The sequence below is a fragment of the Cervus canadensis genome, chromosome 23 (assembly GCF_019320065.1).
Source record: "Cervus canadensis isolate Bull #8, Minnesota chromosome 23, ASM1932006v1, whole genome shotgun sequence".
Taxonomy (NCBI): Eukaryota; Metazoa; Chordata; class Mammalia; order Artiodactyla; family Cervidae; genus Cervus; species Cervus canadensis.
Window position 1 is genome coordinate 49739252 of NC_057408.1, and position 25871 is coordinate 49765122.

The window sequence follows — 25871 nt, forward strand, 5'->3', positions numbered from 1 at the left end:
CAAGAGCACTCCTGAGTAAAGTAACATATTCTTCCTGATTCACATCATAGATCTAGAAAAACGTGTACATATAAACTACTTTGTGGGAAAATATTAATCATATAAAACCAACTTCCTAAAACAGAACTGAACGTAAATTTTCACAACTTTGAGTTTACTAAAGTTGTTCAGAATCAATTGAAGCTCTTCTAGACTAAAAAAAGAAAAAAATAATGCCCTTTTGGAAAGTTACATGAAACATAATAAGTATCATACTTTTTTGGAAATGTAGCTATAGTTTCTGCAAGAACTTAGCCACATAACATTCTTAACACATTTGTGGTATGCAATTTTGAAATTACATGCAATTTATGGCACTGAATTACAATTGATAAGTAATTTACAGTATGTACCTGAATTTTTGGTATGTTTTTAAGACAGACTAGACATTGCACTAAATTGAGAAAATATTAAAATACAGGTGAAAATGTGTTTATATGGGAATATGATAGCTTTATAATTTTTTAAAAAATCTGGAAGCATTCTTTAATGTGATTAAAAAGCTTTTACATTTCTTTTGTACAAAGGTTTTATTGAAGTAAAGGCAATAAACATCAGTTAATTTGTCATTCCTTTGTGTGCATGTGTGTGTGTGTGCTCATTCGCTCAGTCGTGTCCGACCCTTTGCAACCCTGTGGACTGTAGCCCACTGGGCTTCTCTGTCCACGGGATTTTCCCAGCAAGTACACTGGAGTGGGTTGCCATTTTCTCCTCAAAGGATCTTCCTGACCCAGGGATTGAACCCACATCTCCTGCATCTTCTGCACTGCAGGCAGATTCCCCACCAGGAAAACCCTGTCATTCCTTTATAACACTTTATTGTGGACCACTTCCTTGTGTCATGGTTAAGATAAAAAAAAATATAAAAGGTACTCTCCATATATGTCTATATGCACATTTAACTATGAATTTTTTTTTTTTTTTTTTTTTGCTTGAAATCCAACTGTTGGGTCATCTCATGCTGAGAACTATCCCAAAACTTAGTGGCTCAAAGTAGCAAGCATTTTCTTATGTGTTCACGATTCTGATGTGTGGGCAGTGTGTGGGGGGATTAGCTTGTCTCTGTTCCCTGTGGCATCATCAGGGGCGTTACAAATGGCTAGGGACTGCTGGCATGGCTTGACGTGGGTCAGAAGTCTAGAGTCTCTGTTCTCTACGGATTCCTCAGTCATCTTCCATCTGATGTCTTCTTGTGGTTAGTTAGCTCGGGTTTCTTCACACCATGGTGATCTCAGTTTAGTTGGACTTCCCAGAGCACCAAACCGTTAGTTGCCAGGCAAACTCACATAGTTTAGGCTTGATATCGGCACACTGCCATTTTTGCTGCACTTTGCTGGTTAAAGCAGGTCACAAGGCCCCAGCCCAGATTCAGTGTGGGAGGGGCCTCCAGGAGGGGGTGAATACTGGGAGACAGGGTTCAATGGTGACCCTCCTTGGAGGTTAATTACTACATCACTGTTTGTGAAAGAAATTCTGTAAACATTAAAAGGAATCTATTTCCTACCAAATAACCAAAAGCAAAGGAATCTTGGACTTAATTGTCTTTCACTATACACAAGTCTACACCCAAATCTTTCTACTTTTTCCATGATCTCTCCCAGCTATGCCTCACTCAAATTCTTTTAGCACCGCAGTCTCTTCATTAGGTCCGAGCAAGAGTCTCATCTAAATTAAACATTTCCAGATGTTTGAATTCCAAAAACCAGAAAAATTAAAATATAACTAACTTGATACATTTGCTTAAGCTGCCAACTTTGAAATTTTTCAATTTCCAAGTGAAAACATGAAAAAAAACTGTACTATTTCCAGCTACTCTTTCTTCTTAAAGGAAAGTACATTTAGTTTTTTTTTTTTTTTTAAGTAGTCAAGAGAATTTCAGATTGAAAGACAATCTTAAAGTAGAACTGCTTACTTTACGAACATACCACCAAGGATGGCCCCTGGTTCCTGGACCCAGTGCTCGGAAACCTCTAGTCAAGTCACTGTTAACTGAATGTTGTCAAGATCCTTTTTATTCACACCTTGCTCTTTTCATTTCACATTTTCCCCTAGGGACTGAAACCATATTGGGTGTGTGCTAAGTCACTTCAGTCTTGTCTGACTCTTTGCGACCCCATGGACTGTAGCCTGCCAGGCTCCTCTGTCTGTGGGATTCTTCAGGCAAGAATACTGGAGTGGGTTGCCATTTCCTTCTCCAGAGGATCCTCCCAACTCAGGGATTGAACCTGGTTTCTCTTATGTCCCCTGCATTGACAGGTGGGTTCTTTACCGCTAGTGCCACCTGGGAAGCCACCACCACTTTGCAAGTTTTATAATTGCCTTTTTATATGGAATCATTTATCTGTGTGATGTAAACAATACAGCTGGGAGATAATTCTAGGGCCTCCCTGATGGCTCAGCTGGTAAAGAATCAGCCTGTAATGTAGGAAATCTGGGTTTGAGCCCTGGGTTGGGAAGATATCATGGAGAAGAGCATGGCAACCCACTCCAGTAATCTTGTGTGGAGAATCCCATGGAAGAGGAGCCTGGTGGGCTACAGTCCATAGGGTTGCAAAGAGTTAGACATGACTGAAGCAACTTCACACACACACACACAAACATATTGCCTAACAGATGGTAAGCACTCAGTATGTGTAATCAGTATTATATTCTTAATCTATTTGTACATGCTATCAATAGTTTGTAATTGCATTTAGGATTTTAATATATACTTTAAGGGTGATCTCAAATGTCCACAATGCTTTGAAGAAACTAATGACCATAGAATTTTTAAAGTTAGAAAGGAAATTTAATGTCATATAAGCCTATTCTATTACAGGTGAGGACTTCTCTATTGAAAAACAAAAACATTGATACAGAGTCATTCTATCTTATGGTAAAAGACAACTAGTGTAGGGTTACAATAATCAGATAGCTCTGTCGATCAATAAAATATATAGGCCCCACCTATATTTCTAGTAATTTAGCCAGATGGACTTTCAGTCCCACTTACATTTTATCAGGACCGCTCAAGTATTGTCTTAGCTACCAGCATTTTTTCATGTGCCCAAGTGGAAAGCAGCATAATGCTCACAGTTCTGAGAAACAACAAAATTCCTAAGACTACCTAAAAATGGTAATAAAAAAGAACAAGCAGGGTTTAGGAAATTTATTTTAGGGCAGCTGCCAGATTTATTTTAAGCTCTATGCTTAAAAATAAATTTAATTCACATGACTGGCTTAAAATACTGGAGCCAAGAAAAGTCACTGCAAAAGCATTTCATGAAATACCTGAAATTTGTCTAATTGTCTGTCTTTTGTGAGGACTGACTTTTATCTTCACTGATACTGTGGATTTTATAGTTCAATATTTCTTGCATCTAACACAATACAAACAGAATGCCATGTTTCAAACAATAGTACATTTTCCTAAGCTCTGACTCACAGCAGAAAGTTGGTGTGCTGTTCAGATGCTGTACGGTGCTTTTCATATAGAAAGACAATTGGTTCGTCTGCAGCCTTTTCCAGTGGAGGATAAAACATCCACATTTTCGATTTTTAGCAATCCTTTATTTGACCTATGAGTCAAACTGAACATTGATTGGAAATGAATTAAGGCAGATTTCCTGCTGAAAGTACCTTATCAGTAAGTAGGTTAGGTAAGGCGTCTCACTCTCTCCCACAACAGTCAATGAAGCAACTGAATTAGGAGGAAAGGCCCATTATTTTCATGTTCTACTTCAGTCTAGTAAAATCACAATTTTAAGTTTCACTGAATGTTTTTAAATCGAAACGGCAGGATCACACATCAAGACGATAACTAGAGTGGGAAGCTTAAAGGTGTAAGGGAACTAGTATGAATAGTTTACAAAATATTGATTTTTTTTCCTATGAGATTATTTTCCTTTTTTTTAAACTAAACTAAGCTTGACTTCTACTGACTGTATCTTCCGGAGTCCATAGTTTAAAGCTCCCCTGACACACACCCTGAGTTTAGAGGGTTATGTACTACATTGCTTCGTAATTTTCCCATGGAAGCAAAGACGAGTTAAAACGACGTGGGGTTCACGGAGGGCTGACGCTAAGGCACTACAGAAGACCAGCCTCCGCTGGTGCTAAAATGTTGGTTCCTATCGGCGAAGAGGCACCGTGCCTTTAAAAACAGAAAAAAAACGTATCTCCCAAATAACAATAACAAGCATCCTTTCTTGCCACAACTCTCCCGACCGCTGCAGCCCAGAGGAAGCAGAGCTGGGGCAACGGCCAGGACCCGACCGAAGGCGGCGAGAGCTCCTCCCCGTGCGGATCCCACGCCGCTTCCCGAGCCCTGCGTGGCTGCTCAGAGCCTGCCGGGCCCAGGGCGGTGCCAACCGCCGCACCCAGTCCACCCGTCCCGGCTGCCAGCCTCCCCGCCCGCTCGCGAAGCCCCGGGTGCGCCCCGCCTTCCGCCCCGCCCGGCCCAGCCCGGCCCGGGCGGAGGCGCCCAGCGTGCGCGCGCGCGCGCGCGGCGCCGGCCCGGTTCCCCTTCCGAACGTCCGCGCCCCGCATGCGCAGTGCGCGCCGGCGGTCTCCGTTTGTTTGAACAGGAAGGCGGACATATTAGTCCCTCACGGCCCCCCTCGCCCCACCCCCCTCCACCCGATCTTTCGCCGCGCGACTCGCCCTTTCCCCAGCCGGGGCCGCAGCGCCTCTCAGAAGCTTCCCCCAGCCGCAGCCGCCGGGACCCGACTCTCGTCTATCCTAGCCGCCCGCTCGCCAGCCCGTCCTTTCCGAACCTCCACAGGGCACCGACCTCGCCCTGCCCCACCGGACACCGCGGCAGCAGCCCCAGCAGCGTCGGGACAAAATGGGAGAGTGAGGCTGTCCCGTGGGGGACCAGCTCCTGGCCGAGGCGGATCGGGGCGTCGGGCCGGGCCGAGTGGAGCCGGGGATGCGGGGCTAGATCGCCTCTAGCGCCTCAGAGTGGAGCGGGCCCGGCCCGGGGCCCGAGCGGCGGCGGCGGCAGCGGCAGCTGGCACAGCTCCGCGCCCGCCCTTCGCATTCGCCTTTCCTCTTCTCCCTCCCCTGCTGCCCGGAGGAGTCTCCACCCTGCTTCTCTCCTCTCCCCCCTCCTGCCCGTCTCGGCACCGGGAACCCTCCATGGCGAAGGCGGCCGGGGCCCGCTAGGCTGCAACCCTCCGCCGGAGCGACGGCGCAGTCGGCCGTCGTGAGGAGCTGCCGGGTGGGATGCGACTTTTTGCGTCGGAGCGGCTGTGGGTCGCCGTCGCCCCCGGCCCGGGGTCCGGAGCGCGGAGATCCCCTCAGTGAGGGGGAGGAGGGGGCACCGGGCGCACCTGGTGACCCTGGGGTTCCGGCTCCCCCGCCCCGCGGCCGCGGACCCACCGCCGGAGGAAGTTGGTTGAAATCGCTTTCCGCTGCTGGTGCTGGTACGAGGGTATTGTCACAGCAGCAGCAACATGTCGACTGGGGACAGTTTTGAGACTCGGTTTGAAAAAATCGACAACCTGCTGCGGGATCCCAAATCGGAAGTGAATTCAGATTGTCTGCTGGTGAGTAGCCCTGTTCTCTGGTGCTTGTCTGAGTCTATATTTATTTCCTTCCTCTTGCTCTCAGTCTGGTTATCTGCGATAGAAGGTTTCAGGTGTACATCATCTTGGAAAACACCAGAACCTGGCGTTTTCCCTGAGGAATCTTGGAGTCCCTCTAAAATCTCCTGCCCTGGCCCGGTGTATCATTGGACTGGCTCTGAATTCCCTGAACTTTTAGTTCTGACTCAGTTCATCATCACACAAAAGATATTTATAAAACTCTGTTGCAGGCATCATATAAAAAGTTACCACGTCAAAGTTTACTACTACGTACGTAGCTTGTTGAACCGCGAGCTTAGTTATGAACTTTCCGATCGGTTTGACAGTGAGGTTGGAAAAGACTGCTTTCCATTTCCATCTGCTTAGCTCCTTAAGGGTTTAATTTTTAGACTTGTGACAATGGAGAATCGATTTTGAGGAAGTGATTTTTGAGCCAAAGTGTCATAGGTGATTTGAGTCAGAGGAACTTTTTGCTGGACTGTTAAGTGTAAAAACCCAAGCTAACTAATGATAGATCATCACAATATTAACGTCTTTTACAGCACTGTTGATTACAAAAGTACTGCACAGATATTTTGTCATAACTGCCTTTTTTGGTGTTGTGCTTAACATGATAGATTTTGTAGCATTCTAAGAAAGTTTTTATGATATGAAAGGCCAAAACACTATTTAAAAAATTCTTCAGTGTTTGATAGCATGCACAGTTATCGATAGATAATTGGAGTTCTTAAGTTTTGTCAATTTCCCCTAATACTGATAGCTGCAGTCTGTTCGTAAGCAAGTTTTTCCTTTATCAAACAACTAGCAGTTATATAATTATTCTGTTTTGGTCCAAACATAACCACTTTATCTTTAAAGTTGCAAGGAATATGTACGTGGGTAGTAATTTACAACCTTCTCAGGGAATTAATGTTATATGCACACAGTATTTGGGATTAAAGTTAGGTGAACTAGATGATGCCATTCAGATAAATAATAACCGTTTTAACATCTTATCTTGAATCAGGAAAATGTAAGTTAATGTATGAAATTAATATATGTTTCAGCTACTCAAAATAGCTATGTACATATATTTTTAAAAATGTGTGGGTCTACAAGAGAGTTTCTCTCCAAAGCTTTCTGAATGACTTTAAGCATCCTTGACTGAAATAAGAGTTGTGGGTTGTATGTTTGAAATATCTCACCCACATTGTGGATGCTCTTCATATTGAGAAACAAAAAGGAGGGTTGATGCTTAATACAATGGAAAACATTTTATTGAATAAGAGAAGAAATTAGAATGTATCTTTCTAGGAAGGATCTCTAGAATTTTTAAGAAGTCTCATTTTTCTTAATACTTACCCAGTTTTTGTATATCTTTGATTTTGCCTTGTTTTTTGATCTCATTCCATGGAGCAGTGTTACAGAGAATGTTTAGTAGGGGTTGTTTTGTTTGTTTTAGTGGTCTCTAGCCTCTTGTCATAGTTTCATTTGGTGGGAACTTCATAAGTTTATTGAAATGTGGAGGATATTGGGAAATGGAAGTCATGAACCCTGTCCTTGAAAATCTTAATCTCATAGATATACACACAAAAAAAGCAAAACACAGATTGAGAAAATATGTAGTAAGTTTCAAATGACTGGTATAGGTAGTATATGCTCTTGGATATTGAAAGGAAGAACTCTTGAGTTGATAGAGTATGTTGGATGCTGGATGGATAGGATTTGGGTAGAAGGTACTCAAAGGGGGAGTGGAAGATAACATGAATTGAGTGGTGGAAACATGACTGACTGGCACATGTTTAGGGGAAGAGAAGATAAAGCTAGAAGGATAGATTGGGGTTAGAGCATGGAGGATTTGATTGTTAGGCTAAGGCGTTTAGATGTTTTTCAGAATGTTGTGGCTATTAAGTATTTGTAAATAAGATTACGCCAGGATGAATGAAGAAGGTGAATGTGGTAGTTGTGTGCAGGATGGGTTGTGTAGAGAGAGACTAGAAATGGGGTGAGATTGGACATTTAAAAAAATTACTGTGATAGCTTAGAAATGATTGAAGCTCCAAGTTGGGTCATTTGGATGGGGAAGGAGAATTGATAGAATTTGACTGGCAGAGTTGGGGAGAAGGGACAACTGAAAAATTAGATGACTGTAAGCCTGGGTTATAGGGAAACTGATGAAAACATGGGTGAAACAAGTTAGGTTTGGAAATCACTTGGAAACAATTGGCAACAGATGAGTTTTAGGTTTGTTGTGTTTGAGGGGATAGTGGGACGACCACAAAGACAAGATCTGCAGACTATTGGAGATGTGAAACTGAGCTCATAGTTAAAGATAACATTTGGAAATCATCTGATAGAGGTGCAAGTTGAAACTGATGTAATGATTAAAGGGTGAAACAACAAAGAGGAAGAGTCAAGAAAGTGGGCAGGCAGGCAGGGCCTCTCAGAGTTAGGACCCCAAAGTGTCTTAGAGCCCACGACCTTAAAGAACCATAGTCAACAGACTTATTCCCCCACCCTCATCTTTCTGTTTAGTTCCATAATTATTTATTGTTAGCAGTTAAAATTTTATTATGTTAATCTGAACTTGGTAAAGATTGAATTTTTCTTTGGAGGCAAAATCCTTTCTCCAGATTCGTAGCTTCTAGCATGAATTTTCTATTTTATGTTTCTTATCAAGCATTCATTCTTTCATTCATTCAACCATTTAGAATGACCGACCAGGCGGCCTCATCTTTTTCAATGAGTCTGTTTTTATTCTTTCCTTTTCGGACTTTGGACATCTGATGTATTGTAGGAACAGTACCCTTTTAAAATTGATTGACTTTATCTATTTTTTGGCTTTTGTTGCTTTCTTTAGCTGGTAACTTATTGAGTAGTATGTATTACGTATACACATTATGTATTATGTGCCATGTGAAACACTGAAGTTCTGATATATTTTTGATAATCTCAGGGAAAAAAGTTGTTAAATTATGTTTCCTTGACTAGATCCCTTCTTCAGAAATGAAAGTTCCCACACCTTTTGCTTTTAGAAGAATTTGCTGGGGTCTTTTAAACCACCTCACCCATCATGAAAACAACTTTTTTTGTTGAGTGTTAGTGGTTATATGATAATGTAACTGGGAGAAGCCCTGATGAATGATTTCTTCAACCTTATCTTGAATACATAGCTTAAGAACTAGATAAGCACATTTTTCATGTTGCAAATGCTAGTAGAGTCTGCAGATGCTAAGGTAATATGGTACCCATTACCTTGTTTCTCAGATCATCCACATTGCTCAGTAATTTGGTTTTCTGTCTGTCAGATTCTTTTCAGTGTCCTAATGGTTCTCTTACTGTCCATGTAATAGTTTATGATTATCCAAGAGCTGTTTTCCTTTTCCCAACTTTTTTTTAAACTTTAGAATTATTTTATCTAAGGCTTGTTAGCAATTTCTCAAGTTGTTGAATACCTCTGAAAACAGTAAGGGATAGACTTTAATTAATGTTAATTTTTCCAGAGGGGAAAAATGTCTATAATTTGTAAATTAAAAAGGAAAAACAAAGCCTGGTGAGTGGGAAGGTTAGGTATATATTTGTCTTGAAGTTTGACATATATTTCTTGAAAATATAGCTATCAGACTGCAGCTTTTTTTTTTTTAAGTTATTGACCTTTTCCCTCCTAGTTTTATTTAGTCAGTGGAGGTGTAGCAATGAGTTGGTGGCATGAAGGGAAGGGAACCAATGATAGTTGAACAGTGCATACATAAACTAAGTTTCAACACTGCTGTTCGCTTTGTATGTTACTACCATCTTTCATTAGTCAGTTTTTCAGAATGTTGAAGGCAGATGTTTCAAGTTTTTGGTTTTGAGTTTTTTCTCTTTAAAGTCTCTCTTTCTGGGCTTTCTTGACCTACTGATTTCCTATCTTTTCATTGCTGACTGCTTTTTCTCTCATCATCAATCTTGAGTGCCGTAATACTTATCTTTCTCTTCTCCTTTCTTGAAGAATTCATCCATTCCTATATCTTTGACTGGTATCATCTCGTTACTCATGATATCCTGGTCTTCATTTTTCAGTCTTTTTGCTGTTTTTGAATCCTAAATACCTGACTGCCTATTTGGCATCTCTATGTGGATGTCATATTATTACTCAAATTACTAATATTCCAAAAATAAGCTTTGTCCCATGTAACTTACCTGTTAATACTGCTAGTATGCCTGTCACTCAATTGGAACTTTTGTTGTGTACTTTAACTTTGACAGTCCTAGGTCACATGTTGGATTATTTCAAAAGAGTGTGGCTAGCATTCCAGATTCTAGATTATTGCTGTATAATCCCTCTATGTGTTCTGCCAGTTGAATTGATCACATTTGGGTTCGTATTACTGTTGGAATGAAAAGACTTTGAGGTCATTGACTCTTTCGGCCTTAAAGCTATATGCTTGCCAGTGTTCATAATTTATGAGTTAATGAGTGTTACCAGTATCTGTTGCATATCCAGTTAGTTTTGGTCAGAATGTTTTGATAGTATGTTGCAAGATTAAAAAAAAAAAATTCTTTCGTTCAGCAAATCTTTGTGTAGGTTCTAAACCTGGATTCAGATGTAGGCTCTGCCATAGTACTTACCAGATGATTGTTGGTAAATTATTTTAACCTCTCAGAGCTTATTTCATCTTCAGGAAAGTGGGGGGATAATAGTACTAGATTTTCAGAAGGATTAAATAAAATAGACAAACCGATTATCACAACATGTGGCATTTAGTTAGCATTTGTTAATTGGTGACTATTATTTTTGTCATATTTACAGTATTCCTGTTACATGCTAGTTACTGTGCTTAGGCTGGAAGTTGATATTTATTGTGTTCTCTAAGGGCAGAGTAATTTATCTGGCACTTTCAAACCGTGCTCATAAATTCACAATCCAGCTCTACTTTATTTGAAGTGTCCAAGCCAATTGTTACTGAAAATGGAGACATTTAGATGAGATTCAGTATGGCGAGGAGGGGCTTTTGAAGAATGTTTATTCATTTAGTCATGATTTATAACATCCCTACTTTGTACCAAGGGTTTAGATTGATTAAAAAAAAAGACAGGTGGGAGCTGGTCTGTAGAGATGTAGTTTTCTTAGTCTTTTCCTGCATATCTTACACTTTCACTATTCTGTTAAACAGGCTTTTGCACTACAAGAACCCTGTGGGTGTACAGAGAGGTGGCTCAGAGTAACAGCTGAGACATGAATTGGGCCATTCATTAGTTTTTTGAGTCAGAAATGTTTTTAATCCAGAAGAAGGAACCACATATACTATTTTATAATGAACAAAAGAGTGAATATCCAGTTTTCAAGTAGATTTTGTATAACTCTACAGTTTTATTTCACAATTACAAGTTTTGATGTTGTTGTTCATGTAGTAAAAACTAGAGATTTTTCTTATGACATGTGACAGAAAGGCCTGCATATCAGAGAAGACTACATACAGAGTTCTGTTGCTGAAGATGGTCTGGTAGCTCCCCTTTCCCATTACCATCCCTACTAAAAGAGAGACACATCCATTTGGTTAAAGCCCAGAACATAGCTGATGAATACCCCACACATGTGTGTATAAGAAGGTGAATAGATACTACTATTTCACAATGGAAACATTTTTCAAAAATATCCTGTTAGCATAGTATAGTGAGAAGTACACTGGACTGGAAATTCAGAGCATTGGCCTGTCCTTGTTTTGCTGTTAACTCGCTGTGTAACTAAGCAGATCTTTTTTTCTTACCTGGGCTTCAATTTCCCCAGTGAAGAGTTGGGCTGGGTAGTTGCTAATGTCCATTGCGTCTCTAAAATTTTATAAGTGCTTATTATAATTCCTTAAAAACTTAAAAAGTTGTGTTATTGATTTATTATTAAAAAGAAAAAATTTAAAAGTTAAGTGATTTGGGGGTAGAAGTATAAGAATAGGGACCATCTTTGGTAAGTGCTATTTTTGCAGCTAGTTCTACATAGCCTCAGAAGATCACCCTAAAATAATTTTTGTTATATTTGGCAGTTATTCTTTTTTGCATTTGTGACTTGTGTCATTATTTTAGGGGATTGTGCTGTTTGAACAGAGAAAGCAGTAATTATGCTTTTTGAAACAGAGAATGCAATAATTGAGTTACTCATTTGTATTTCCATTAAAATGTGTACATGTGCTAGTTTACTTCTCTTAACTCTTGGTGCGTACCCCACCCCCCGTTTGGGATTGTGACATGTAAGAGTACACATTTTCATTATAGTTTCTAAACAATTAGTAGTAGGTTGGATGTTTAAATTAATGTCCCAAGTTTGATGTCTTAGGTGAGAGATTTGTCTTATACTTGTTTTTTAAAGTGTAGGCTAACCCCCTCTTTTTTCCTATGCTTATTTATTATTTTTTAATTTTATTTTATTGTTATTCCCAGACTCTTACTTATAGTCTTCACCATACTTCCTATACTGACTTTTGGCAAGAAATTGAGACTTTACCTCAGGTTGTTCCCTGGAACTAATTTTGAAATAGTGAACTGCAGTTAACTCTTCTTTTTTCTCTTTGCTGTTATTCATTCATTAATGAGTAATGAATTCATTTATTCAGCAAATGTTTATTTGATGTGTACTGTGTGCGAGGTGTTCTGTTAGGCACTGGGGACACCATGGTGAGTAAAAACAGAGGGCCCTGCCTTCATAGAACTTACAGTCCCAGGAAAAGGATAAGAGTGGGGTAAACCTTGAAGGGGGTTAAGAGATACGATCATGCATTTTCTTTAAGATGGGGTATGCTTAAAGATTTGTGGTGAAGTAGTCCGAATATATAATTTTCAGATACGAGCCTGTAGAGTTTGTACCAGATTCCCTTGAGGACTTGTTAAAAATGGAACCTGGGCCCGAGCCCAGACAAACAAAATCAGAATTCTTTGGGGTGAGTCCTAGGATTCTGCATGGGATATGGACTCTTAGACAGGCTCTAGTTTGGAAACTATGGTTGTAGGGAAGGAACATGAATTTTTGTTTCGTTTGGTAATTTTATAAATGAAAATTCAAACATTCACAGAAGTGGGGAAAATAGCATAGTGAACACCCCCTACCCAGATTCTGCAATTTCAAAATTTTGTCATACTTGCTTCATCAAACACCCTTGTTTCTTGCCAAAATATTATAAAGCAAATCCCAGACATTGTCATTTCACCCTTACATACTTCAATAAACATCTCTTAAAATTTTTTCTTACATTAACACAGTGGCCATTATCGAGTCTTAACAAAATGAAAAACACCTTGGTACCATTAATTTCTAGTTTATATTCAGATTTCTCTTGTCTAAAACGATGTCTGTTTTGCAGTTGTTTTGTTAGAATCTAGATCTGGACAGATTCTATGTGTTACATTTGTTTCCTAGGTCTTTTATTAATAAATCTCTTTTTCATGTAGAGTAGTCCCCTCCACCCCATCTCCTCTATCCAGCACCTACATTGTCTTGTTGAAAAAACTAGGTCATTGATACCATACAGTATTTCACATTCTGGATTTTTTTGTTTGTTTTCTTGTCATGCCATTTAACTTGCTCGTATAGCTTCCATGTTTCCTGTAAGTTGATAGATCTAAAAGCTTGATTTAATTATTTCACCTTTTAGTCAGTAGTGTTTCATAGATTGTGTTTTCTTTTGCATCACATCAAGAGGCACACAGTTATCTGGCTGACCCACCCTTTAGAATGCTAAGGTTGATCAGTGTGTTCAGGTGGTGACAGCCTGTAATAACTTGCTTTGTAAAATCCATTAGTATCCTTTCAGCTAATGGTTCCATCCATTTATAATTTTTAGCCGGAGCAGTTATTCATTAGGGAAAGCAAAATGATGGTTTTCTAATTGTATCATTCCTTTCAATTTTTATTGGCGTATAGTTGATTTATAGTGTTGTGTTAGTTCCACGTGTACAGCAAGGTATGAATCAGATGCACATATATCAACTTTTTTTTTTTTTAAGATTCTTATAGTCTTTCTCTTTATTTGCCACTTTTCAGAGTTAAGTATTTTAGAGGTTTCGTGTGCTAGACATGGCACAAATTGGATATTTAAGGGAAATTAAAGAAAGGGGCTATTTATAAACATACAGACAATATTTAAGGAAATCAGTAGGAATAGTGGAGTACCCTGGGACAAGGAGCACTGGGGAGAGACCTGCTACCACCTCTAGGCCTGAAGGGACAAAGGAAGAGAGCAGATGGGAAGGGCAGCCTTACAGAGGGGGCTTTTTCGCTAGGGCTTTTATGGTAGAGATAGAACCAGGGAAATATATCCCCTCCCACCCTATAGTCTCCTATTGTGGGCTCCCTTTACCTGAAAAGCTGGTATACAAAAGAACCCATTGCTCCAGGCAATAAAAAAGTAAAGTGTTAGTCGCTCAGTCCTGTCCAGCTCTTTGCGACCCCATGGACTGTAGCCCACCAGGCTCCTCTGTCCATGGGATTCTTCAGGCAGGAATACTGGAGTGGATTGTCATTCCCTTCTCCAGGGGATCTTCCTGACCCAGGAATTGAACTCGGGTCTCCTGCATTGCAGGCAGATTCTTTACCATTTGAGCTACCAGGGAAGCCCCTGTCCATAAAGGTCAGCAAATAAGATAGACCCAACGCTTATTTATTTCTCTCTTTTAAAAAACTTTTATTTTTGGCATCATTGTGTAAACCATTAAAAATGTGTTTATATACATGATGTGTTTCAGTTTTTGTCGTCTTTGCTGTGCTCAGTTTGTCTTGTCTTTGACTAGTGGAAGCCTCTTTGCGTTGACTCCTGTGTTGTTTGTCTATGATCCTTATAATCTCTGAGGAACTTCCTTGTTTCTTTGTGTAATAAGATGCTCAGGCTTCTCTTGTACCTTTCTTGCCCTAGACTTGGAAGTCAGCTGTTAGTGGGGAATGATATTCTGACACTGCAGCCTGGATGCTAGTAGCCTGGATGCAACCATTGCTGAATGGTTGGTGGGTGATAGTGGGGCGGGGTCTGAAATCCTGAATTTTACTCTGGTTGACACTGTAAATTGTAAATTGAAAAACCGTATGGCCTTGGACAGCTAATACTTACTCTCTGACCCTTGTTTTTCATTAGGAGTATAATACAAAATTCACTAATTGAAACCATCTCCAAATTGTTGTTAGATATAGGTTGCTTTAAATTCCCAACCTTATTAAGAAATTGTTTTAGATTTGTCTTCTATCCTTTTGTTAATTTTTTAAAATTGTTTTAGTTCAACAGTAGGACAAAGAAAATGTTTCTCTGATTTTTATCATCCACTCTAAAAGTATTTACTTATCTCACCCTAATTGTATTTCCTCTGCTTATTTCTAGTAATACCTAGTCATGGAGTCAGTGTTGTCTAGTGGTTGAGATCATGTGCTTTGGAGTCAGATTGTGTGATTTTTGAATCCCAACCAGATCAGCCACTTAGTAGCCTTGTGAGTTTCGGCAGAAGTCTTAACTTCCTTAAAACTCAAATGCATACATCATCCTCAAGTAAGATTACTCATAGACTCTTACAGGGCTGTTAGGAATATTAAATGGGGTAATGCTCATATATGTAACATGTTTTGCTTAGTTCCAGCATTTAGTAAATATTAGCTATCATTATCATCATTGTCATCATTATGTCTTCATAATTTGTCCAGGAGAAAAGGAATATATTCTTTCTTTTTTTTTTTTTGTTGATTGACCAAGTGCATTATTATCTACTGCCCCACTCCATAGACCATATTTTTACTTTCGTTGAGTGATCTTGGACAAGTTATCTCACTTCTTTGAACCTGAATATATTTAATCTGCAGAATGAGAATCATGATAATATTTCTTCATAGGTTTGATCATGAGGATTAAGTGAAATAAGTTATTTCCAAGTTCTGTAAGTCCATCCAGGTGTTGATAATAGTTACTCCTTTCTTTGCTATTATAGTTTTATATTACAAATTTGATGAAGGTTCCACTGTTAGAAACACTAGTACTTGGAAACTTGGGAGAAGAGTAGGAGATTCTTTATTTCAAATGTTTCTCAAATCTGCTCTTTGCTTTCTGTTACTGCTGCCCTACTTAAATCCAAATTTTCAACCAATATTCTTGGGTTTAGTGGAACATCCTTGAAATTTACCAGTATAGTCCATACCTATGCCTTTCTTTTTCTTTAGTGCCTTTGGTCATATGATCTTAGCTTGTGTATTTACTTAGTTTTAATTCCTACTCTTCTCCAAAACAGACTGTATGTTCCAGGTGGATTTTGTCTGTCTCCAGCATGTGCCTGCTCTTTTCCTCCCAGGCCTTCTCTTTCTCTCCCTTTGAGTTCTCAATGTCATCTTGAGTTCTTCTCAATGTGGTCTTTGCCAGTTTTCTCATCTTTGTAGTCTAACATAAGTCACAACTGTGTTATATTGTTATTTTCTCTTTTGAATTTCTATAAGTACTTGTAATCTGTCTCAGGTAGTTTAGAACTTGATCAAAACTATCTTTGAGTCTGTCTTAAGGTCTTAAGTGTTACTTTCGATTAATATTTGTTGTAAATAGTTGTTTGCCACCTGCCCCCTTCTTTCTCTATGAGTTAGTTAGGACTCTGTCAGTTATACATGATAGCTCTCAGCTTCAGTTTTCCTAGGCAAAAAAAAAAAAAAAAAAAATGTCTGGAGTCATGGGACCTGGTCTCATTTAAAGTAAAAGGTCAATTGAACTTCAGTAAGAATTGAAGCTTGGGCCTCAAATGCAGGCAAGTGTTTTTTCTCTTGCTTTGTGTTGTCATTCTCTCTTGACAGTGAACTAGTGTTAGTCACTTGTGGAGGATATGTTTGCCCAGAGCACTGGCTTTATATTTAACAACTTCAACTACTGACTGTAAATCTTGGGGTCTTAAACCCAGCACTCTGGAGCAAAAGATTCATCGATTCAGCTTGGGTCAGGTGCTCACCCCTGTTTTAAGGATCACATGAGGACCATGTGATTGGGGAGGCAGTTTGCAGGAAAAGAACAGTGGGGGAAGGCAGACTCTCACATAGTCTTCTCCCTTTTTTTTTTTTTTTTTTTTGATCTTGGATCGATTGAACTCTCTTCAACAAGCCATTTCCTCAGTCTGTGAAATAGAGTTAAATGATGACTTATTTCAGAGGGTGGTTGTAAACTTTAAATGTGATCATCTGTGAAGCAGGGGTTTGAAACCTCCGCACAGTTGTGAGAATAAATGGCTGCCCCTCGGTCCCTTTTGCCCCGTGTCCTGTGCTCCTCTGGCCTGGCCCCAAAGCCTTCTTGCCTGTAGGAGTTAATCCTGCCATTCTAGGTTGTTAGCGGTCTTTTGGCATTACCCGACTCAACCCAGTCCCCCATAGCTTTTCTCATCTTTTTGAGTAGAAGAGCATGAAGAAGTTATGTAAATATTTAATATAATTAAGTTAACTATTATAACTACAATCTAAATAAAAACAATAGGCTTATTTTTATAATTGTGTCATTCAGGCTCTGTCCCTGTGCCTGCCTTCCTTATGGTAGGGGCCAAGTACCCATTTAATTTAGTGATTGAAGGCTAAAAGGGCCTATGGAGATTCCACTCCTTTTACTAGGAATCTTTATTGTAACAGATTGAAAACTCAACCCCAATTAACTTTAAACAACAACAGATGTTTCTTGCCTCTGAATAGTTGATAAATAGATTCTAGCTTCAGAAATGTCCTTTCTGGGCCCAGGCCATGTGACTGGGAGCTAGTTTTCTGAATCAGCTTTTTTAGTATTGTCTCCTTTCTCAGATACATAACTCCTTGTGGTTGTAAGGTGCCTGCCACTAGGCTCCATGACTGCTTGTTCAGGTCCAGTGGGAAGAAAAAGTCTTCTTCTGACCTTTCAGAATTTCTAACTGATTCGTGGACTGGATCCTGTGCCTGTATCTTAATCAGTCACAGTGGTCTGAAGAGTGGTGTGATGATAGGCATAGGTTTCCACCATACGCTGTAGTCTCAGAACTGGGAGAGAGTCACCTTATCCCAAGATAAGTGTTGCATGAAGGCGGGATGGAAATTTCAGTTTCCAAGATAAAGGGAGATGATGACCTGCTAGGCAGTCCCAAAGAGCAGTAACTCCTCATCAAGAGAAACCCAAGTTATGATAATTTATTCTCCCTTATCATTTTTGGAAATACTTTTTTAAAAAACTAAATTGTTATCTGATGTTAGAGTTAAAAGAAGTATTGTCAGCTAGTTGCCAAAGACCGCCAGCTTAAGACCACAGCTGGGATAGCATTTGGTCCTTTAACGAAAGGATACGTGAATGCTGCTTTGCTTTAATGATAAGTCTTTGGGTAACTTAGTGAAAGATTTCCAAATGCCTGTTCATGGATCAACCACATCAAAGCCAAATACGGATTCTGACAGTCCTCACCACGGCCTTACCATATGAGAATTGGAGTTGGAAGATGTAGTATGCTTAAGAGGGTCTGGGTGACAGCATAGCCAGGTTTGGGAGGACTGACTCAGTTGCCCAGTAGCTAGACATCAAGCCTCCTGCATATGCTTGATTTGGTCTCTCAGAAGAGATTAGAAGTTTACTGTTCCTATGAGATTAATATTTTTTCCTAAGTGAAAACATTTAAATTGCTTAAATAACTCTTGACCTTCTGAGCTATTATATATTGAGATACTAATGCTCAAAATGTGAACTCCATGAGAGCAGGTACCCGATTGTCCAACTCACTGATGGGCCACTAGTTCTGAGAGCAGTGCCTGGCATATTTTTAAGTTTTCAATAAATATTTATTTGTTGTTGAATTATTGGAAAATATTTTTTGTTTGTTTCTGTGATGAAAGCCAGGAATGGCTGACTTGAGGTTAAGAGATAGGTGTAATTGGTAATTTATTTAAATCTAAGCTGTATCTGTTCTAGGGGATAATATATTTTAAAACTGCAAGTGGTATGTTTAAAGGAATAGGTGGGGTCCCCCACACCCCAGTATCTTTTACTTTTGGATGAGAGACCAAAAGCCAGTGATACTTATTTTTATAACTTTGCACATTCATTATTTTATTTAATCTTTACAACAATCCCATGGGCTGGCTGATGCAGATATTAATCTTTATAAATTAAATTAAACCTTAGAAAAAGTAAATGAATTTCCCAACATACAGCATATCATCAGTAAGTGGCAGGCTTTCTGATCCTTACTCTGTAGCATAGTAGAAAGAGCATCAAAGTTGGAGATAACACACCATCAAGAGAAGTGCTTCCATAGCACTTAGGAGAGTGCTTTGAACACAGAAGGTACAAAGTGAAAAACATTTAAATTGAAACGTATGGGGGTTGGTAAACAACGGAGTAGGGAAGGTGAGATACGTAGTAGTAGGGAAAAGATCTTGCTAAGTGTTTATTGACAGTGTTGGAGGGGAAGGTAAGTTCTGTAGTATTTTACCTCAGAAGCAGTCTTCTAGAACTTGATTGGATAAGGGAGAGAAGTCAGTTCTTTGATCAAAGTGCAATGTATTTATTGCAAGGTTTAGATAACTTTCTGCTAAAACATGTCTTTGTTGGATTTGACGTGTCTGGAAAGTGTTAGTAGGCAATCCAAGCTATGAAGCATGGCGATCTGAAGTAGAAGAAAATTATTATGATGGTGAAGATTAATGGCACCATCATGCATGATACTTTGACAGTAGACAGTAGTAACATTTTACTAAATTGGCATGAAATAAGATATAGGATGACTTTGGGAAAATGTTAAAAAAAGTTAATATCCGTGTATTTGGTGAAGGGATAACTGTCATGTAACAGAACTGAACATTTATCAGGGGCTGGGGTAGAGGATTGACTGCAGAGAGGTATGAGGGAACACCAGGTGGTGGAAGTGTTCTGTGTCTTGATTGAAGTGGTGGTGGTGGTTATACAGCTGTTGGTTTGTCAAAATTCAGTGAACTCAAGCCTAAAAGGGGTGGATGAATTTTGCTGTACGTAAATTATTCCTCGGTAAACTTGACTTTTTAAAAAAGAAAAAATGCTTATTTGGTGAAAGGGTTAGTAGTCCTGTGACAGAACTAACGTTTGTTTGCTACTGTCAGTAATATGGTCTTGGACTATGCAGGATGTGTCTGTGTATGGCTTCAGTTATGTGTATGTATGTGTCACTTGGGGAGGACCTGTGCTGACTAAATTTTGAAGTATGATTGAAAAACAACTGATGCTATTTGTGGCCAGTGATAAAATTAGGGCTTTTAGGTGAAAATTAGGATTTTGGAAAACTTGTGTTTGCTACTGTGAGCGTGACAACTTTCCAGTACCTAAAAACTTTTGTCATGTAGTTGGTGGTGACATTAATAAATGTGATTTTTCAATATAGTGTGATGAAATGTATCAACATTTGGAAGAGCTCATAATCTAGTGGGCCAATATTTTCTGAATTACCAATTATAAAATCATCCATTAGTACAAGATCTAAATAGTATAAGAAGTTCATTGCTGCAGTTTCAGATTCCATCTTGTAACTGACTTTCCTATTTTTTTTTTTTTGCCACATGCGGGATCCTAGTTCCCCAGCCAGGGATCAAACCCAGACCCTGGCAGTGAAAGTGCAGAGTCCTAACCACTGGACCACCAGGGAAGTCCCTAATGGATTTGTTTTTAAAAATCCTTTCTGATGATCTTTTAGTCAGTGTGCTAAAACTATTAACATTTAAAGTAGTATTAATGTGTTTGGTTTCTTTCCCATTTTCTTACTTATTTTGTACATTTTCCCTTTGTTTTTGTTTCATTTGCCTCTTTCTTGCCGCCTTTTGGATTATATATACATTTTTTAGTATCCATTTTAGTTTATTGTGTTTTTGATTATCTATTTTTTGTGTGTGGTTTTTTTTTAGGGGCTGCTTGCTATTCTAGGGATTTCAATATACATGCCTAACTTTTCACAATATGCTACCACTTCTTAAGGAATGTAGAAACCTTACCACTATAAATGCCCCTTCACCCTCCCCTTTGTGTTGTAGTCATCTTATGTATTTCAGCTATGTGCTTAGTCGCTCAGTCGTTTCTGACTCTGCAACCCCAGGGACTGTAGCCCGCAAGGCTCCTCTGTCCACACGATTTCCCAGGCAGAAATGCTGGAGGGGGTTGCCATTTCCTTCCCCAGGTTTCAGCTGTACCCATTTGTCTTCATTGGTCAGATGTATTTTAAATAACTCAGCAGGAGAAGAATAGATACTTATATTGGTTGCTCTTCTTTCTTGCCTCACATTCCAAGTTTCCTTCTACTGTCATTTTCCTTCTGTCTCAAGAACTTCATGAACTTTTTATTTTTTTTTTTTTTAAGTTCTTTCATAGCAGGTCAGTTTGCTATGATTTTTCATAGTTTTCCTTCCTCTCAGGCTTTTTAAAATTATATTGTTATTCCTGAAGGATATTTTCAGTGGCTATAGAATGTGGGTTGACAGTTCCTTCCTTTTGATACTTTAAAAATTGTGTTCCACTTCTTTCAGAGGTTTCACATAGTTTCTGGTGAGAAATTTGCAGTTGTCCAATTCACTCTTCCCCTGTAATTAATGTCATTTTTCTCTGGTTGTCCTCCAGGTATTTTCTTTGTTTTTGGTTTTCAGCAGTTTGATTATGATGTAGGTTCCTTTGGGATTATCCTGTTGGGTTTCACTGAGCTGCTGGAATCAGTAGTAAATATGGGAAGTTTTCAGCCTTTGTTTCTTCAAATATTTTTACCGCATCAAACTCTCTCCTTTCCTTTTGGGACTCTTTAAGAGCACAAATGTTCCCTTCTGCTATTTTCCCACAGGTCCCTGGGGCTCTGTTCATTTAAAACCTTTTATTTTTTTCCCCTGTGTTGACTAGATAATTTCTACTGATTTATCTTCAAGTACAGGCATACCTCATTTTATTGTGCTTTATTTTGTTGCACTTCACAGATACCGCATTTTTTACAAATCTGGGGCAACACTGTGTTCTGCAAGTCTAGTGGTGTCATTTTTTTCCAACAGCATTTGCTCACTTTGTGTCTTCAAGTCACATTTTGGTAGTTCTTGCAATATTTTGAACTTTATTTGTTATGGGGATCTGTGATTAGTAATACTTGATGTTAGTACCATGACTGTTGAAGTCTCAAGTGGTACATTTTTTTTAATCAGTAAGGTATTTTAAAATTAAGATGTGTACATTGTTTTTCAGACATAATGTTATAGCACCCTTAATAAACAACAGTATAGTGTAAACACAAGTTTTATGTGCACTGGGAAGCCAAAAAACTCGCGTGGCTGACTCTATTGCACTATTTGCTTCATTGTGGTTGTCTGGGGTCAGACCCACACTATCTCCAGGCTTTTCCTGCATAGTGGATCTTTCCTCTGTTATCTCCATGCTGCTGTTGAGCTTACTGAGAGTGTGTTTTTCTTTTTGGTCATTGTATTTTTCCCTTCTGAATTTTCCATTTAGTTCTTTTTCTTACTGCTTGCATTGTCTAACCATTAATTTTAAGTGCTTGCCCTTATTTTGGGGAGTGCTTTAATAATAGCTGTTTTTAAAAGTCTTTGTTAGATAATTCCAACCTTTGTGTCATTTTGCTGTTGGTGTCCTGCCATACATCTTTCTTCTAACTTTTACAGGATGTTACAAATTAGTGCAGAGAGGTCTAGTGCTCCCTTCATCCAGTTTTCCTCAGTGGTTTTATTATGTGTAACCTTGGTACAGTATCAAAACCAGAAAATTGTAGTTGGTTCAATGTGTGTGTATAGTTCTGGGCCGTTTTTTCATGTTGAGATTCCTGTAGCCACTGCTGCAATCAAATTACAGAACTAATCCATCACGGCAAAGATTTCCCAGTGTTACTCCTGTATAGATGTATCACCCCAACCTTCACATCCCCAACCCCTGGAAACCGCTAATTTGTTCTCCATCTCCATAATTTTTTCATTTGAAGAATGTTATTAGAACAAAATCATACAGTAAACATCTTCTGAGATTTTTTTTTTCTTTTTTTACTCCTCATAGTGCCCCTGAGATCCATTCCTGATGTTGGAGGAATCAGTAGTTGACTCCTTTTTAGTGCAGGGTATTATCCCATAGTGGGCTTCCCAGGTCGTTCAGCAACCCAATCCAGTACTCTTGCCTGGGAAACCCCATGGACAGAGGAGCCTAGTGGGCTATAATACATGGGGTTGCAGAGTCGGCCATGACTGAGCACTGAGCACGTCCTTGTGCCTCTCAAAGGGACGTTATTCCCTAGTGTGGATGTACTGTAGTCTGTTTAGCCATTTACCTGTTGAAGATAATTTTTGTTGTTTCCATTTTTTGGATGTTAGAGATAAAGCTGCTGTGAGCATTTGTGTGCAGATTTTTGCATGTACAGTGCTTTCATTTCTCTGGGATGAATGTCCATGAGTGCAAATGCTTGGTCATATGATTTGTTGTTGTTCAGTTGCTACGTCATGTCCATGTTTGTGACCCCGTGGACTGTAGTACACCAGGCTCCTCTGCCCTCCACTATTTCCTGAGTTTGCTCAAATTCTTGTCCGTTGAGTTGGTGATGCTATCTAACCATCTCATTTCTGCCGCCCCCTTCTCCTTTTGCCTTCAATCTTTTCCAGCATCAGGTCTTTTCCAGTGAGTTGACTCTTAGTATCAAATGGCCAAAGTTTTGGAGCTTCAGCTTCCGCATCAGTCTTTCCAGTGAATATTCAGGGTTGATTTCCTTTAGCATTGACTGATTTGATCTTGCAGTCCAGGGGACTCAAGGGTCTTCTCCAGCACCACAGTTGTTGTTGTTTTGTTGCTAAGTTGTGTCCGACTCTTTGCAACCCTGTGGACTGTGGCTTGCCAGGCCCCTTTGTCCATGGGATTTCCCAGGCAATGCAGGAGTGGGTAACCATTTCCTTCTCCAGGGGATCTTCTCAACCCAGGGATCAAACCACCACCACAATTAGAAAGCATCAGTTCTTCAGTGCTCAGCCTTCTTTATGGTCCAACTCTCACATCTGTGCACACCTCCTGGAAAAATCATAGCTTTGACTATATGGGCTTTTGTCAGTTATATGATACTGGTTACAAAACTATTTTTCAGAGTGAACTCTCCCATTTTATATACCACCCTGCAGTGTATGAGAGATTCTGTTTCTCTGCCTTCTTGTCAGCATTGAAATTGTAACTGTTTTCATGTTGGTTGTTGTAATGAGTATATAGTGACTAATGATACTTAATATCTCTTCATGCACTATTGGTCATCAGTACATCCTCTTTGGTGAAATGTCTGTCTATATCTTTTGCACATTTTCTAATTAGATTGTTTTTTATTGTTGAATTTTGACAGTGATTCAGGTATTCTAGTATGTTGGTTTGCAAAAAAATTTTCCTCAGTATTTGGCGTATCTTTTTATCCTCTTACCTGGATCTTTTGCAGAGCAAAAGTTATTTTTTACAAAGTTCAATTTATCAAAATTTTTAAAAATACTTTTTGTGTCATGTTTCAGAAACTTTCACTCAGTTTTGTAGTTCTCAAAAATTTTAGCAGTTGTTTTTCTAAACACTTTAACATTTAAATCAGTGATCCAGTATGAGTTAATTTTTGTGTGAGGTAAGAACTTTAGATTGAGATTCATTTTTAAGATAGATATTCAGTTTTCCAATACCATTTATTCAATTCAGTTCCTTCATTGAATTGCTTTTGTACCTTGTCAAAAAATCACTTGGCTATACTTGTGTGGGTCTATTTCTTGGTTCTCTGTTCTGCTCCATTCATCTACACAGTTGGCTCTCTTTATCCATAAGTTCCACATCCACAAAATCAATTTACAGCAGATTGAAAACATTAGAGAAATCCAGAAATATTCAAAGAGCAAAACTTGTATTTGCCTATAGTCAGCAGTTATGTACATAGCATTTACAGTGTATTTACAACTATTTATGTAGCATTTGCATTGTATTAAGTATTTTAAGTTCTCTAGAGCTGGTTTGATCTAGGATGTGTGGATGGTATATGCAAATGCTGTGCCTTTTTGGTTTTTTTGGTCGCGCTGTACAACTTGCTGGATATTAGTTCCCTGACCAGGGATCGAACCCAGCTCTGGCAATGAAAGCACTGAGTCCTAATCATTGGACTGCCAGGGAATTCCACTGTGCTATTTTATTTAAGGGACTTCAGCATCTGTGGATTTAGGTATTTGCTGGGGTTGTAGAACCAATCTCCTGGAGACACCAACAGAGGACCATATGTCTGTCCTTCCATGCATAGCACACTGTCTTGACTGTTGTAGCTATGTGAGTCTTAAACTTGGGCAGAGTTATTCCTCTAGATTATTCTTTCTCAAATTCTTTTAGCTTTTCTAGTTCCTTTGCTTTTCCATATAAATTTTAGAAAAATTTTGCCTATATCTACATTATCTACAAAAACTATTGCTGGTATTTGATAGGAATTATGTTAAACCTTAATGTCAATTTTGGGGAGAATTAATGTCTTTATCATGTTGAGTCTTCCAGTCCATGAACACTATATGTCTCTCAATTTATTTAGATCCTTCTAAAATTTCTTTCATCAATATTTTGTGGTTTTCAGCGTAAATTCCTTGCATATTTTGTTAGATTTATTCCTCATTATTCCTTTACCTGAGTAGATATAAATGGCATTGTATTTTACATTTTGGCTTCTCCATGTTTATTGCTAATATATAGAAATACAGTTGTTTTTGTGTGTTAACCTTATGTCTTATGACCTTGTGGAACTCACTTATTAGTTCTTGGTGTTTTTGCTTGTTTTTCTTCTGTAGTTTCCTAGTGATTTTCTGCATAAATGATATCAGTAAATATAAATGATTAACTTTCTTCCTTTCTGATCTGTATGTCTTTATTTTCCCTACTTCATTGAGCTGGCTGTAAGCTTCAGTGCTGTGTTGAATTAGAGTGGTGAGAGAGGACATCCTTGCTTTGTTCTTGATTTTTGAGGGATATCATCTTTTTTTTTTTTACCATTAAGTTTGATGTTAGTTTCAGGGTTTTTTTGTAAATATTCTTTATAAGTTGAGAAATCGTTCACCTCTATTCCTAGTTTCCTGAGAGTTTTTCTCATAAATGGGAGTTGGATTTAATCAAATACTTCTTCTGCATCTGTTGATATTGTGATTTTTCTTCTTTAGCTTGTTCATATAGTGAATTATACATGAAGAGTACTTTTAAGATTTGCTCTCTTAGCAACTTTCAGACACTCATACAGTATTGTTAACTGTAGTGACCATGCTGTGTTACATCCCAAGGACTTATCATATTATGCTGAAAGTCCAAGCTCTTATTTTACAACTAAGCCCTCTTTCCA

General features: G+C 38.9%; 1 protein-coding gene across 3 annotated transcripts in view; it reads left to right on the top strand.

Moving 5' to 3' along the window:
* The first annotated feature begins 4535 nt into the window (after positions 1–4535).
* Positions 4536–25871, top strand: part of ROCK1 (Rho associated coiled-coil containing protein kinase 1) — a 118964-nt gene continuing 97628 nt past the window's right edge. The window contains exon 1 of one of the 3 annotated variants that reach the window (XM_043444541.1): positions 4536–5567. In XM_043444541.1, coding sequence (XP_043300476.1) covers positions 5475–5567 — 93 coding nt within the window. In that variant the 5' untranslated portion in view covers positions 4536–5474. The remainder of the gene's footprint in view (positions 5568–25871) is intronic. The other 2 variants (XM_043444542.1, XM_043444543.1) reach the window with 2 other exon arrangements.